Below are 12,540 nucleotides of genomic sequence, written 5' to 3' on the forward strand. Positions count from 1 at the left end.
GAGCGAGGGGCGGATGACACAAGCTGGACTGTGACTCCTCTCTCTTTCTCTCTCCCTCCCTCTCTCGCTCTCCCTCTCCTGGGATCAAGGCCCGTCTATATAAAGCGGAGACCGGCCCCAGTCGCCGGTGCCACAGCAGTTTGCAGTTTGCTGAGTCAGTGCTGACTTTAGAAGACCTGGAGTCCTTCACAGAGGTTTTCCCTCAAGACTGAGAGGCAGAGGCAGCCGGTCGCACAGAGGAAGGGGCAAGAAGAGTCTGGTTGCTGAAACACCTGAGGGCATTTAAACGCACCGCGAAGATGCAGGGGAAGTCGTTTTTCAGCCAAAGGAGAGCAGCAGTGACGCTGTGTGTGGTGATGATCCTGCTGGTTCAACAGGTGAGTTAAAGGAGCATTTTGGACACACTGGGTTGAGATTATTCTTTTTATAATAAGAGCTGGGGAAGAGTTCTGCTAAAGTACAAGCCTTATAAAAATATGTGGGCTAATGCAGCACAGTATCGTCTTACCCCCACACTGCAAAAACTCAAAATCTTTCCAAGAATGTTTGTCTTATTTCTTGTCAAAATGTTTCATTTTTTGTCAAAACTAATCTCTTTAACTTGTTTTTAGACAGTTTTCACTTCTTTCAAACAAATTTTCAATTGAAATAAGTAGAAAAATCTGCCAGCGAAAGCAGGTTTTTTGTGCTTGTAATAAGAAAGAAAGACTTATAGCTCCACTATCAGATTTTTCTACTTATTTCAAGTGAAAATATGCTTGAAAAAAGTAAAAAGTGTCTAAAAACAAGTTAAGGAGATTAGTTTTGACAAAAAATTTAGACATTTTGACAAGAAATAAGACAAATATTCTTGGAAAGATTTTGAGTTTTTGCAGTGTAGAGGTAAGATGATACTTTAATGTGCTGCATTAGCCCACAGATTTTTATAAGGCTTGTACTTTAGCAGAGCTCTGACTAACTCTTCACAACTCGTGAAACATGTCTTATTTTTAGTATAATTAGATTTAGTTTTGACTAGAAATAACATTTTAACTAGAAATAAGAAAAATATTCTTGGTAAGATTTTGAGTTTTTGCAGTGTAATGTTTCTCATTGGGATAAATCAAAGCAAATTAAAGCCTGTAGTGTGCCTGTTTCCTACTTGTTTGACATCTCTGTATCTTAAATGTGTGTCTGTGTGTGTGTGTCCACCAGGTGTGTGCAGGTCCGTTGGCCCTTCAGGTGCAGCCCGGCTCTGACCAGAGTCCAGCAAGTCCGAAGGCGGCGGTCAAGGTCCAACCCCTGCGAAGAATAGCTCGGATGACCCCGCTGTGGAGGATCATGAACAGTAAACCGTTCGGCGCGTACTGTCAGAACAACTACGAGTGCTCCACGGGAATCTGCAGGTAACCAGAAAAGTCTTTAAAAAAAACTTTGTTCAGAGAGAAGTGGTCAAATTTTGAGATAAAAGAGAGTTAATTTGGGGCTTGTGGTCAGAGTAAACACACTGTTGACTCAACGTGATGACCAGATGTTGATTTTGGAGGTTTGTCAGCTCTAAAACAAACATCTGCATCACAGCTGATCAATATTAAGTGAGTCGTAGTTCAGCTAACTAATGTTAAATGTTAAGTGTTCCCATCAAATGTAATTTTTGTGTCATTTTTACAAAATGTAGCCGATCATGCAAGGAAATTTCTTTGACCTAGCCAGCTAGCTTACATTGTTAGCATTTATGTGAAGACGCTATCATTGATGAAATTTGGTTGGCTAGGTAGTTAGCTAATATTTCTTGTTTTAACCTATAAATTACCTACATTTACTGTTTTATACAAAATTCTTAAGAATATTCTTTAAAATGATCCAATGTCAATTTATAATGTTGCAAGACAATTGGCGTACAAAACCATGTAAGATGTACATGAAAAAAGGAAAAACTAAAACTAGCAAAAATAAAATTAAGCTTTCTACGCATTTAGTCCAAAAAAATGTTATACTATGTAATTTGACAGAAATTATATTAATGTCAATGAAAATACAGGAAGATAAGATACTAAAAAGTGAATCAGCTGCTAAGAGACCAATCAAAAACTTGCGTAGTCGGCGAAAAATATATTCCAGTGTATTACATAGTTTCTTTTCATAGCACATTGTGCTACGGTATTCAGTAATGATTGATGTTTTGGATGATTTTATAACCATTTCCAATGAAAATACAGTATATGAAAAAAATTATTATTATAACAATTATCAGCAATATTATTCTGGCAAAGTTAAGTTTGTTGCATTAGCTTTATATAGCCTTTCTAAGAAGTTACACATCCATAAAAATCAACTGATAAAGCTTTTTTTTTTTTTTCCATTGTGGCCTCTCACTGACTTTTCTGACTTCCTGTTTCTTCTTGTTGTGTTTAGGGGGGGCCACTGCTCCACCACCCACCGGAGCGTCTCGGAGCCTGTGAACTACTAGACGTCCACATCAACCAAGTGTTTACATGAGTGTATGTACAGCTTGAATCCTGATAAGGGTTCTGAAGACTGGCATACAAATGGATCCAGGCTTTTATATATATAACAATCAGACTGTTTATATACGAATATATATATATATTCATTCACAAATAAGATACGACTTAAAATATTAAGCTAATGGGAGGTGGACTTGGGCAATGGGTTAAGTGCAACAAATATAATAAGGTAGTTATTTCGCTTTTATACTTGATATTTTCCATTATAGGTTTTGATATAATCAGTGAGAAGATTTCAAGGGTGCAAACAGACCGAAGTCTCTAAGCATTAATCTCAGAGTGAAAAGTTTTTTAATCTCAGACGCTCCGTCCTGCCCATCATTGTGGCCTTGATGTGACATCTGCATTTTATTTTTATAACACCAAGGTTTTATTGGTGACAGATAATTGTTTCGGCGGTGGGTGAAACAGACAGAACTGGATATAACTGGACATTTCACAAAAGAATAACAAATATTTCTTTTGGCAATGCGTTGTATTATTTTAGTGGCAGATAAAGATTCATGGACTCGGAGCAGGGAGCAGTCCAAAGCACAGGGAAGACCGTGTTCCTGTTAGAGGCTCCTGACCTTTAAATCTTTACAGATTGCGTCACAATTGTCTCGTGTCGGCTTGATAAGAAGTTCTTCTTGTCATGGTACTGATACCGAGCTGCACATTTACTTCCCAAGAGGAATCGCTTGGTTCAGTTTGTTAAAGACTTGTAATACTAGCTCATGTTACAGCATTTAGGGTTGTTATACTCATATTTAACAATAAGTCGACATCTATTTGTAACAATAGACCTGTTATTTTCAGGAATTAGTCATTTATTGTCAGTATAAATCAATGCAAGAGTTTTGTATCAATGCAAAAGAAAACTTAAAAAAGAAGCAGAAGTAAATAACATGGAGCCGACTTTTAGCCCTTGAACACTCATGGAGGAATGTGACTTCCAGAAATTTGAGCAATACTTCATTCCTGACTCAGATAAACCTTGGCCTACAAATGAACTATGCGTGTAATTTGCATTGGTTTGATGAGATTACAAAATGTAGGAGGAATGAAGAAGTGCTGAAGAAAGGAAAAGGAAAGTAGGGAAAAGGGAATTAAGGGGATCTGGAGGAGACGAAGTGAAAGGATAAATCAAAACATTGAGGAGCAGAGGTTACAAAATACTGAAGAAATGCTCGAGCACCCAACATCCTCAAGTTTATATTTTAGTTTTAGTCTTTTAAAGGAGATATTTAAAGTTTGTTCTCAAAACCAACTGATTCAACTACAAACGTGTAATTTGTGATAAATGGAGGATACATGAAAATTATTCACAACATCTGTCATGGATGCAAATTGATTTTGTGATATTCTGTGATTATGTGATCTTTTTTTATTTATTATAGCATTTTGTTTAAATGTTAGAGAAATTGTACCCATTTACATCCATCTTTTATTTTTTGTTTTTATAAATGTTTGTGTACGATATTTTAATAGCTTGTTCTAGAATAATCAATCTTTTGGACTTTTTTTTTTTTTTTTTTTTAACTTTACCAGTAGGTACTTGCTCAGACGATCTCATATCTGTAACCAAAAACAAATTTAGCATAGTTTCCTGGTTGTGAGCTGCACGGCCAAGCCACTTCATCACCTGCATAGTTTACTTCATGCACAGAGCAGGTGGTTACTGATATTTTATAGACTCAAGAGTGTTCGAGAAATGTTCGAGTAGGATTGCACTTTCAAACCCAGATTATCTTTGTACTGTCTACTGTATGTACTGTGTTACTAGCATGCAGTGAGCTGGAAGAAGGTGGAATAAAAAGGTTGGAAAAAATAAAGAATTGTTTGACTAATTTTTTATGTTTTGGATTAAGAATACTTTATCTTAAAGAAGATAATTGGTTTTAATTCATGTTACACCACAGCACAAGTCCTACATTTTACAGTACCTAGTGAGTGAAGAAAAACAGTTGTCATAACAAGTCATTACATTTCTTCTAGTAGTGTTAATGCTAACATTAGCAATGCAACATTTTGCAAAACTTACAAATAATAGCCTATATTCAAACACGACATACATGTATCTTTATTTTAAAACCAGTGGGTACTGTATTTTTGATTATACATTGATATTTATTAATTTTTCGTGTTTTATATTTCTATTTTCAAATCAAAAACTTAGGTAACCCCAAGCAAACTATCGCCTAGTGCCTGTTAACGGCTAGTATATTAGCTAACAATGCTGGCAACAACAATAGCTAACAGAAGGTTCACTTTTCTGACTTGTTATCAACTTGTAAGTAGAATGTAGTCGATTCAAACTAATTTCTAGCTACAATGTCCAGGATAAATAGAACGAGCCATGATTCATGTTTATTGCTGTACGGAAAATAGGCTTCATATTTTCTTCCAACATAGATTCACTGCACCGGTAGGCTAATGGAAGTAAACAATGCCACACTGTTAAAGTTTTGTTTCAGCTTTAAAGGGATAGTTCAACATTTTGGCAAATTGGCCCATTGCCATAATCCCCATAGTCATAGCAGTAGGTTCATTACCTTTAATTGTCGGTGGAAGCTATTTTTAGAATGGTGGAGCAGAGCCGCGAGCTGCTCAGAGCTACGCTACGGAGGCTCATGGGATTTCTTGGTTTCCCTCATCAAACTCATCAAATAGACAGGAGCGTGCCTGTTCCCACAGCCCTATGTTCCCTCAGCCCTATGTTCCCACTGGACTCTCTCTACCTATCTGGACTCTATCTATCTGGCCTGCGCCTCTACCTGGTCCTTTAACTTTTGCCTCCTACCTTTCTAACAGATCCTTTTCTGTTAACATCGGTAATCTCTACTCTTCATCTGCTCCAATCACATGCGGCGTACCCCAGGGTTCCATCTTAGGCCCCATCCTATTCGCCCTATACCTGCTCCCTTTAGGCTCCATTTTCCAAAAGCACAATATCTCATATCATTGCTACGCCGATGATACACAGTTATATCTTCCACTCGAACCTGGTCATAGCAACAATTCCACCTTGGAGTCCATTCTTGACTGCCTCCAAGACGTCAAACTATGGTTAGCAAATAACTATCTCCAATTAAATGATGGGAAGACAGAAGTGGTCCTTTTTGGCCCCCCAAACTCCTCCATAGGTATAACAGATCACTTAGGTCCCCTGGCGCCCAATCTTCATACCCATGCCAAAAATCTTGGGGTGATCTTCGATCATGATTTAAAATTTGATAAACAAATAAACTCTGTGGTGAAAAGTTGTTTTTTCCAACTACGAAACATTGCAAAACTTAAATCAATTCTCTCCCTCTCAGACCTTAATACAGTTACCAACGCCTTGATTACCTCCAGGCTGGATTATTGCAACTCACTTTATTTAGGTATTAGCCAGTCATCTCTATCCCGCTTACAGTTGGTTCAGAATTCTGCTGCCAGATTGCTAACAGGAACTAGGAGGCAAGAACACATAACACCCATACTAGCATCCCTTCATTGGCTCCCCATCAAGTACAGGACAGAGTTTAAAGTTCTTTTATTTGTTTTTCAAGCACTACATGGCCTGGCCCCCCAATACATTTGTGACCTACTCTCCCCTCTTTCCAACCCAAGGACTCTTAGATCCTCGAACCAACTGCTCCTGACCGTTCCCCGGTCTAGGCTACGAGGAAAGGGTGATCGTGCCTTTGCCATTGCAGCCCCAAGGCTATGGAACAGCCTACCCATTTCAATTAGATGTTCCTCCTCTGCAGCTGCCTTTAAGGCAAATCTAAAAACCTTTTTGTTTTCCCAGGCCTTTAAATGTCCCTGATGGTCTCAAGTGTGTGTGTCATTTATTTTTATTTTATTTTTTTTTCATTCTGGCTGTCCCAGCCATGGCTATTTTGTATTTTGTACCTTGTTTGTAATTTTGTGTTCACTGAACTGTACAGCACTTTGGTCAACTTTGGTTGTTTTTAAATGTGCTTTATAAATAAATTGATTTGATTTGATTTGATTTAACTAAACTTAACCAACTCCTTTCTTCATTGCCTAAACCCAACCAATGGTGGGACCAAAGGGCTGTGGGAACATAGGGCCTAATTTTCAGTGACAACAAAAGTTAGAAATGTGGGAACACAAGGCTGTGGGAACATAGGGCTGTGGGAACATAGGAATGACCCCAAATAGACAATCCAACAACTCCAAAACGCTCTGGTGGACAAGTTGTGACCTGCACATTCACCACACTATGAGATAATAACAGAACGTTACCAGACAGAGTTGTTTTAGAGGTAAATTAAGCTTTAAGATTGCACCGACAAATAAAGGTAACAAACCTACTGCTATGACTATAGCGATTATGGGCCAATTTGCCAAAATGTTGAACTATCCCTTGAACAGCAGCGGCCTTTAAACCTCAAGTTTTTTGCAATGCCAAGTTTTGACCATTTTGCGCTCTCCATTGGCGACATGGCACCACAGTTCGTGGACCCGGTCCTCTGAAGGATGCGTCCCCCAGAGTTGGGACACAGCCACGGTCTACATCAGCAGATATTTAATTCAGTCGTCACAGAGACGTCTCTGTTGACACCTTCACTTTTCATTTCCTCCAAAGGCCACTTTGTGCATTTAGCCTTGTAAACATCTGCCGGGCAGCTTTGCTCAGCAGATTCCTCCGGGATGTTCGCATGTTCTGTGTGGATGACATTTTGATTTTCAGCAAACACCAGTCCAACACTTAATGCGAAACTCCTGCAACTCATTTAATAAATCATCAGCGGGATCATAAAGCGAGCGTTTCGCTGCACAGGCCCCCGGACGACGCTCTCCGCCCGTGAACTGTGACTCATCTACTTTCACACTGTCAGTTTTCACACAGTGTGTTTTCATGTAACTGAATCTGCTGCCAGCGTTCAAAAGTCAAACAGCTGTTGGCGTTCAGACGCTCAGTCTTACACAATGATGACAGGGATAGGCCAATTGCTGCTTTATGAAATTATTTGTGCAGAACAACAGATGAAACCTCTTGACAGAGAGCTCGACAAGTAACAAACACAAAAGTCATAAATGCTTCTGCCAAACTTGATGGAAATGTTTGTCGATTTCTGTACCAAAGGGAAGGACGGACAGATGTCGTTTCTGACCTTAACGAAAGGTAAAATACAGTTCATCGAAGGTCTAATTTTGTGTTTTGTGAATAGACTCAACAACAGTAAGTGTTTTTTATTGACTATGTATTGCTTATGTTGTATTCTATGTATTGTTTATGCTGCATATCACTATTTTCTATTGTATTGGGGGTTTGGGCGTCTTAAGTTGTGTTTTATGTAGCCTAATGGACTGCAGATGGAAATTAGCTCACTGCTAAATGTGGTACACACATCTTTACATTCTTTAGTTTAATGTCTGTGTGCACTGTCCATAAACTAAATAAAAACTAAATAAAATTGACTGGTTTTCATTAATCCTGATTTATGACTAAGTTATTTTTCTGCTGACTGCTGCAAACTGGGTCAAACGTTTCACATCCAGATCTGCTTTTTACCCAACAATGATTTGGAAAAAGAACATTTTTTTTTTTTTTTTTTTTTTTACATTTTTCGATGATTGATGGCAGGTTTGTACATGTTGCTGGTCAATATATTCAGGGCTGTGTCTGTGTTTATCCCTGTCTGTTTGCTTTTCTCAGACGTAACCCAGGTCATGTATTTTTGTCTTCGCTAGCTGAACTTTAAACTCTAAACATAACGGTTCAAAGTGTAACAAGATAGATTCACTTTTTGTGACTGAATATTTTTTGGGTTGAAGCCACAGTTGTTTGTTTTTTACAGACTTGCAGTCGACCTTTAATGCACAAAAGGTAACATTTATCACAACAGTTGAAAGGAGCTAGCTTAAGATTTTGGTATTGCTACAAAGCTAGCACTAACTTTAACATGAGCTTAATTATTCACCAACTTCATTACTTTTCTCACCAACAGCTGTAACCAGAGGTGGAAAGCAGCCTCAATGCTAAGTTTTGTAACAATAACATCTTTGCTAAGCTAAGTAGATAGCTAGCGGCAGATTAATCAGCTAGCTCGCTAGAACGGTAGCCTAACACAGCGCACCTTGTCACTTTCTGATAGTTTCTGAAAATGTTATTTAAAAGACCAAAAACTGTCAAAGCAATTCCACAATCGTAACAATATAATTCTGTCGTTCTTTTATTAATGTCAAAATAGTATAAATACAGAGTTTATTGAGTTTGGGCCCAAAAAGGCCAACGCATCAATCCAGAAAACATTTTCTTTATACAAAAACAACATTTTTAAGGTTTTCGCTGAAGTCAAATCTGAAGTTTCCAACTGTACCAAAGGGAAGTTCAGTTATTCCTTTGGGGAATTCCCTGTAGTTCATAATAATTGCTCATTTTGTGATGACAACATTGAAACAGATCATTTGCTTTATAAAATGTAAATTTGCCTATGCTTTTTGGTAAAATTTGCATTACTGTTAGGCTACTGTATTTCCTAAGTTTGCAGTTTCTCTATAAATTATCAAGGATTTATTTTTCTTTGGGAGTTTACATTTGAGTAGATTTTTTGGAAAGACTTTTTTTCTTCAGGAACTATTGTTTTCTTAGTTGCTTTGAGGCTCTGGTGGAAGAGGAGTAGATGAATTTGAACTTGATACTAACCCTTAGGACTACTTTAATTTATCTGAATATGATTCTTTTTGGGCAGTGTGGTTGGTTGTGCTCAGCTACACCAACTTAGGTCTATGAGCTCAATATGAGTTATTTTCTAATATTACAAAATTCATCTCAAAATCTGAGGGAAAACCAGTAAAGTTTTATATGTCAAACGATGATTACACAGATTTAATGTCCGGTTCAGACGTCCCAGGCCTTGAGCAACGTTTCCCTTCAGTTTTCAACTTTGGTTTGAGAACCAAGTTGAAAAGTGCATGTTCTCCACAGTTTTCTACAGGGAATTAAAGTTTCAGCTTCACTCCTTGTCTGAAACACAATGTTATGTTGAGAACTGATTGACCCTCAGTGATCAGCTGCTCGGAAGTGTAATTCTAAGGTACTTAATTTGAGAGTTGACTCAAACAGACTTCTACTTCCTGACTGTGAACGGCTCTGATCTGAATCAGGCAGTTATTCTGTGCACGTGTAGCACCACCTACTGGATGTTTTCACTCACTAACAAACAACATGATGCTGCTTTTGACCTTTATACAGTTCAGGAGTCGAGACTTGTTGATATTTTGAAGCTTTAAAAACATCAAATCAGAGTTTTGTGTGTTAATATCCAACAAATCGATTCATGAAGTATAAAAACTGAATTGGTGATCTTGGAAACTGTAACATCACAGTCCTTAAACTAGCTTTTTCTGGAGCTTTCAAACATTTCACATTGTCTTCTTTTATCCGTTTAGGTCAAAATGTCAGAGTTCAAAAATCCCTAGAATCATTAACAACCACTCAATAGAGTGAAATCTCCAGGTGAAGACAGTATAATGTGGTTGAAAGCTCTGGAAAAAGCAGCTGGTTGGACAAAAATCCAAAAAGCAACAAAAAGTTTGAAAATAAACGCTGAAGAACGACAAGTTTTTTTTCTCTTTTATTACAGAATTAGCTTCAGAAAACAAAGAAAAAAACAGACAAACAACCATTTTGTTCAGTGGATGTTGTTGCCTTGTAACACAGAAAAAAAACAACCCTGTCTCCCATTCTCTTCCAATTCAATTAATACTAATATCAATCAATCAAGTGACTCTCTCATTCTGCCATGATTGCCTGTAGTTGACCTGGAGTGTGGCGTTCACATCTTCACAACTTTTAAAAACATGTTTGTGTGATTGATCTTTGATTTGTTCAGTTGGACGGTGAAACGTCGAAACACTTTTTTTTACAGCAAAATTATGTAAAAACGAGTGACGTAAGTAAACGGCCGTTAGTTTCTACACTGCAGTAAACAAATAAAAATGTAGGTTTAGCTTAAACCGAGGCATTTCCCTTCTTATGACGACACACATCTGGATTCGTCGGGCAACAGATTAATGTGGACGTAGAAAAAAAAAAAAAATCACCGCAAAAGTCCAGTAAGTGAAGAAGTCTACAAACTAAAAGCTTCTCAACTTCCATTAAATTAAACTGAAAAACTCAGGCGTTTAATTCCTGCTACTTGTTGAATAGTTAAAATTAAACAGCACTCCTCTAGCTTCACTCACAATCGCACACATTCAAACAAACACACTCTAAGTGCAACAACATTAAGGCATTCAAGAAAATCTCCCAATACAAACAACAAATCATCAACGTTTGTTTTTTCTTTTTTTTTCTCATTTTGTAATTGTTTAAAAACTATAAAATAAATAGTCAATAATTATCTAATGATCATTATTTTGTACATCACACAGCAGGTCGGACTTGAGGTACAGTGAACTACAGTCTTAGTTGTAGGCCTATGTGTGGAAATAAATTAGCATCAGTTAATAAGGATTATTTACACACACACACGCTCTCACACACACACAGATGTTGGTTGTGGAGTTTTTTTTTACAGTGTGTGTCCAGGTCGTTGGAGTCAGATCTCATTCACCGCCACTGGTTTAATCTCATTAATGGATCCAACAAATGAGCACTGGAGTCATAAATGTGTTAATCCGCAGCTGAAAATAGTTCCCTCCCATTTAAACACTGTTGGGCGGCGCTAGCTTAAAAAGAAACTACAGGAAGTGAAACTGAAAAACTACATGTGTGACCTTTTTTTTTGTTTTTTGTTGAAGATGTAAGATTTCAGTTGGAACCTGTAATGAAACAGACTGTAACATGGGTCTTGAACCTTCGTCTGTTTGTACGTTCTGAAAAAAAACACACTGTACGTTCTTGGACGTCGTCGTCGTCCTCTCATTGGACGGGACACGAGCCGCTGGGCAGCGCGTCCTGGACGTACATGGCCACGGCCTTGGTGAGGTAGGTCATGCTGCCGAAGCGGCCGCTGGGGGCGCTGTCGTACAGCAGCCTGCAGACGCCGGTGGACGGGTCCCGCTCCAGGATGTGCTCCTCGGCCCCCAGGTCCATCTGGACGAGGGTGAAAGGTCAACGTCCTTCTTTACACTGCAAAAACTCACATCCTTTCCAAGAATATTTGTCTCATTTCTAGTCAAAACTAATCTCTTTCCACTTAAAATAAGACTCATCACCTAAAAATTAACTTGTTTTAGATAATTTAACTTGTTTCAAACAGATTTTCACTTGAAATAAGTAGAAAAATCTGCTAGTGCTTGTAATAAGGAAGAAAAACTTGCTCCACTATCAGATTTTTCTACTTATTTCAAGTGAAAATCTGCTTGAAAGAAGTAAAAAGTGTCTAAAAACAAGCTACTTTTATGTGATGAGTCTTATTTCAAGTATAATGAGATTTGAGGCGTCGCGTGGCGTAGTGGTTAGAGCGGGCGCCCCATGTATAGAGGCACAGTCCTCGCTGCAGTCGGCCCTGGTTCGAGTCCCGCGTCGGGCGCCATTTACTGCATGTCATTCCCCCTCTCTCTGCCTCCCCGTTTCCTGTCTGTCTCAACTGTACTATCTATAAAGGCATAAATGCCCCAAAAAAATATACTTAAAAAAAAAAAAAAAAAAAAGTATAATGAGATTTGTTTTGACTAGAAATTACATTTTGACAAGAAATAAGACAAATATTATTGGTAAGATTTTGAGTTTTGCAGTGTAGCACTGCAAAAACTCAAAATCTTTCCAAGAATGTCTGTCTTATTTCTAGTCAAAACTAAACTCTTTCCACTTAAAATAAGACTCATCACCTAAAAATTAACTTGTTTTTAGATAAAGTATCATCTTACCATCACACTGCAAAAACTCAAAATCTTTCCAGGAATATTTGTCTTATTTCTTGTCAAAATGTCTCAATTTTTGTCAAAACTAATCTCTTTAACTTGTTTTTAGACAGTTTTCACTTGTTTCAAACAAATTTTCACTTGAAATAATTAGAAAAATCTGCCAGTGAAAGCTAGTTTTTTGTGCTTACAATAAGAAAGAAAACTTGCACTACTTATTTCAAGT

General features: G+C 37.8%; 2 protein-coding genes across 2 annotated transcripts in view; one reads left to right on the forward strand and one right to left on the reverse strand.

Annotated features, from left to right (window-relative positions):
* The first annotated feature begins 111 nt into the window (after positions 1-111).
* leap2 (liver-expressed antimicrobial peptide 2) lies at positions 112-4,324 on the forward strand. Its single transcript, XM_083993384.1, has 3 exons — positions 112-377; positions 1,195-1,385; positions 2,395-4,324. Exons 1-3 carry the CDS (start codon positions 300-302, stop codon positions 2,447-2,449), a joined length of 324 nt encoding a protein of 107 aa, XP_083849510.1. The 5' UTR covers positions 112-299; the 3' UTR covers positions 2,450-4,324.
* A 6,457-nt stretch (positions 4,325-10,781) lies between these two features.
* LOC311001860 (phosphorylase b kinase regulatory subunit alpha, skeletal muscle isoform-like) overlaps positions 10,782-12,540 on the reverse strand; it is a 37,589-nt gene continuing 35,830 nt past the window's right edge. The window contains exon 33 of the mRNA XM_083993039.1: positions 10,782-11,544. Within this exon, the coding sequence (XP_083849165.1) occupies positions 11,371-11,544 (174 nt within the window). The 3' untranslated portion in view covers positions 10,782-11,370. The remainder of the gene's footprint in view (positions 11,545-12,540) is intronic.

The sequence above is a fragment of the Trachurus trachurus genome, assembly GCF_905171665.1.
Source record: "Trachurus trachurus genome assembly, chromosome: 18".
Lineage (NCBI taxonomy): Eukaryota > Metazoa > Chordata > Actinopteri > Carangiformes > Carangidae > Trachurus > Trachurus trachurus.

Excerpts from the sequence above, each read along its gene's own strand:
- leap2 (XM_083993384.1), top strand. The coding sequence starts at position 300 with ATGCAGGGGAAGTCGTTTTTCAGCCAAAGGAGAGCAGCAGTGACGCTG. Across the intron at positions 378-1,194 it reads TGATCCTGCTGGTTCAACAG|GTGTGTGCAGGTCCGTTGGC; the intron begins GTGAGTTAAAGG and ends TGTGTCCACCAG. Across the intron at positions 1,386-2,394 it reads TGCTCCACGGGAATCTGCAG|GGGGGGCCACTGCTCCACCA; the intron begins GTAACCAGAAAA and ends TGTTGTGTTTAG.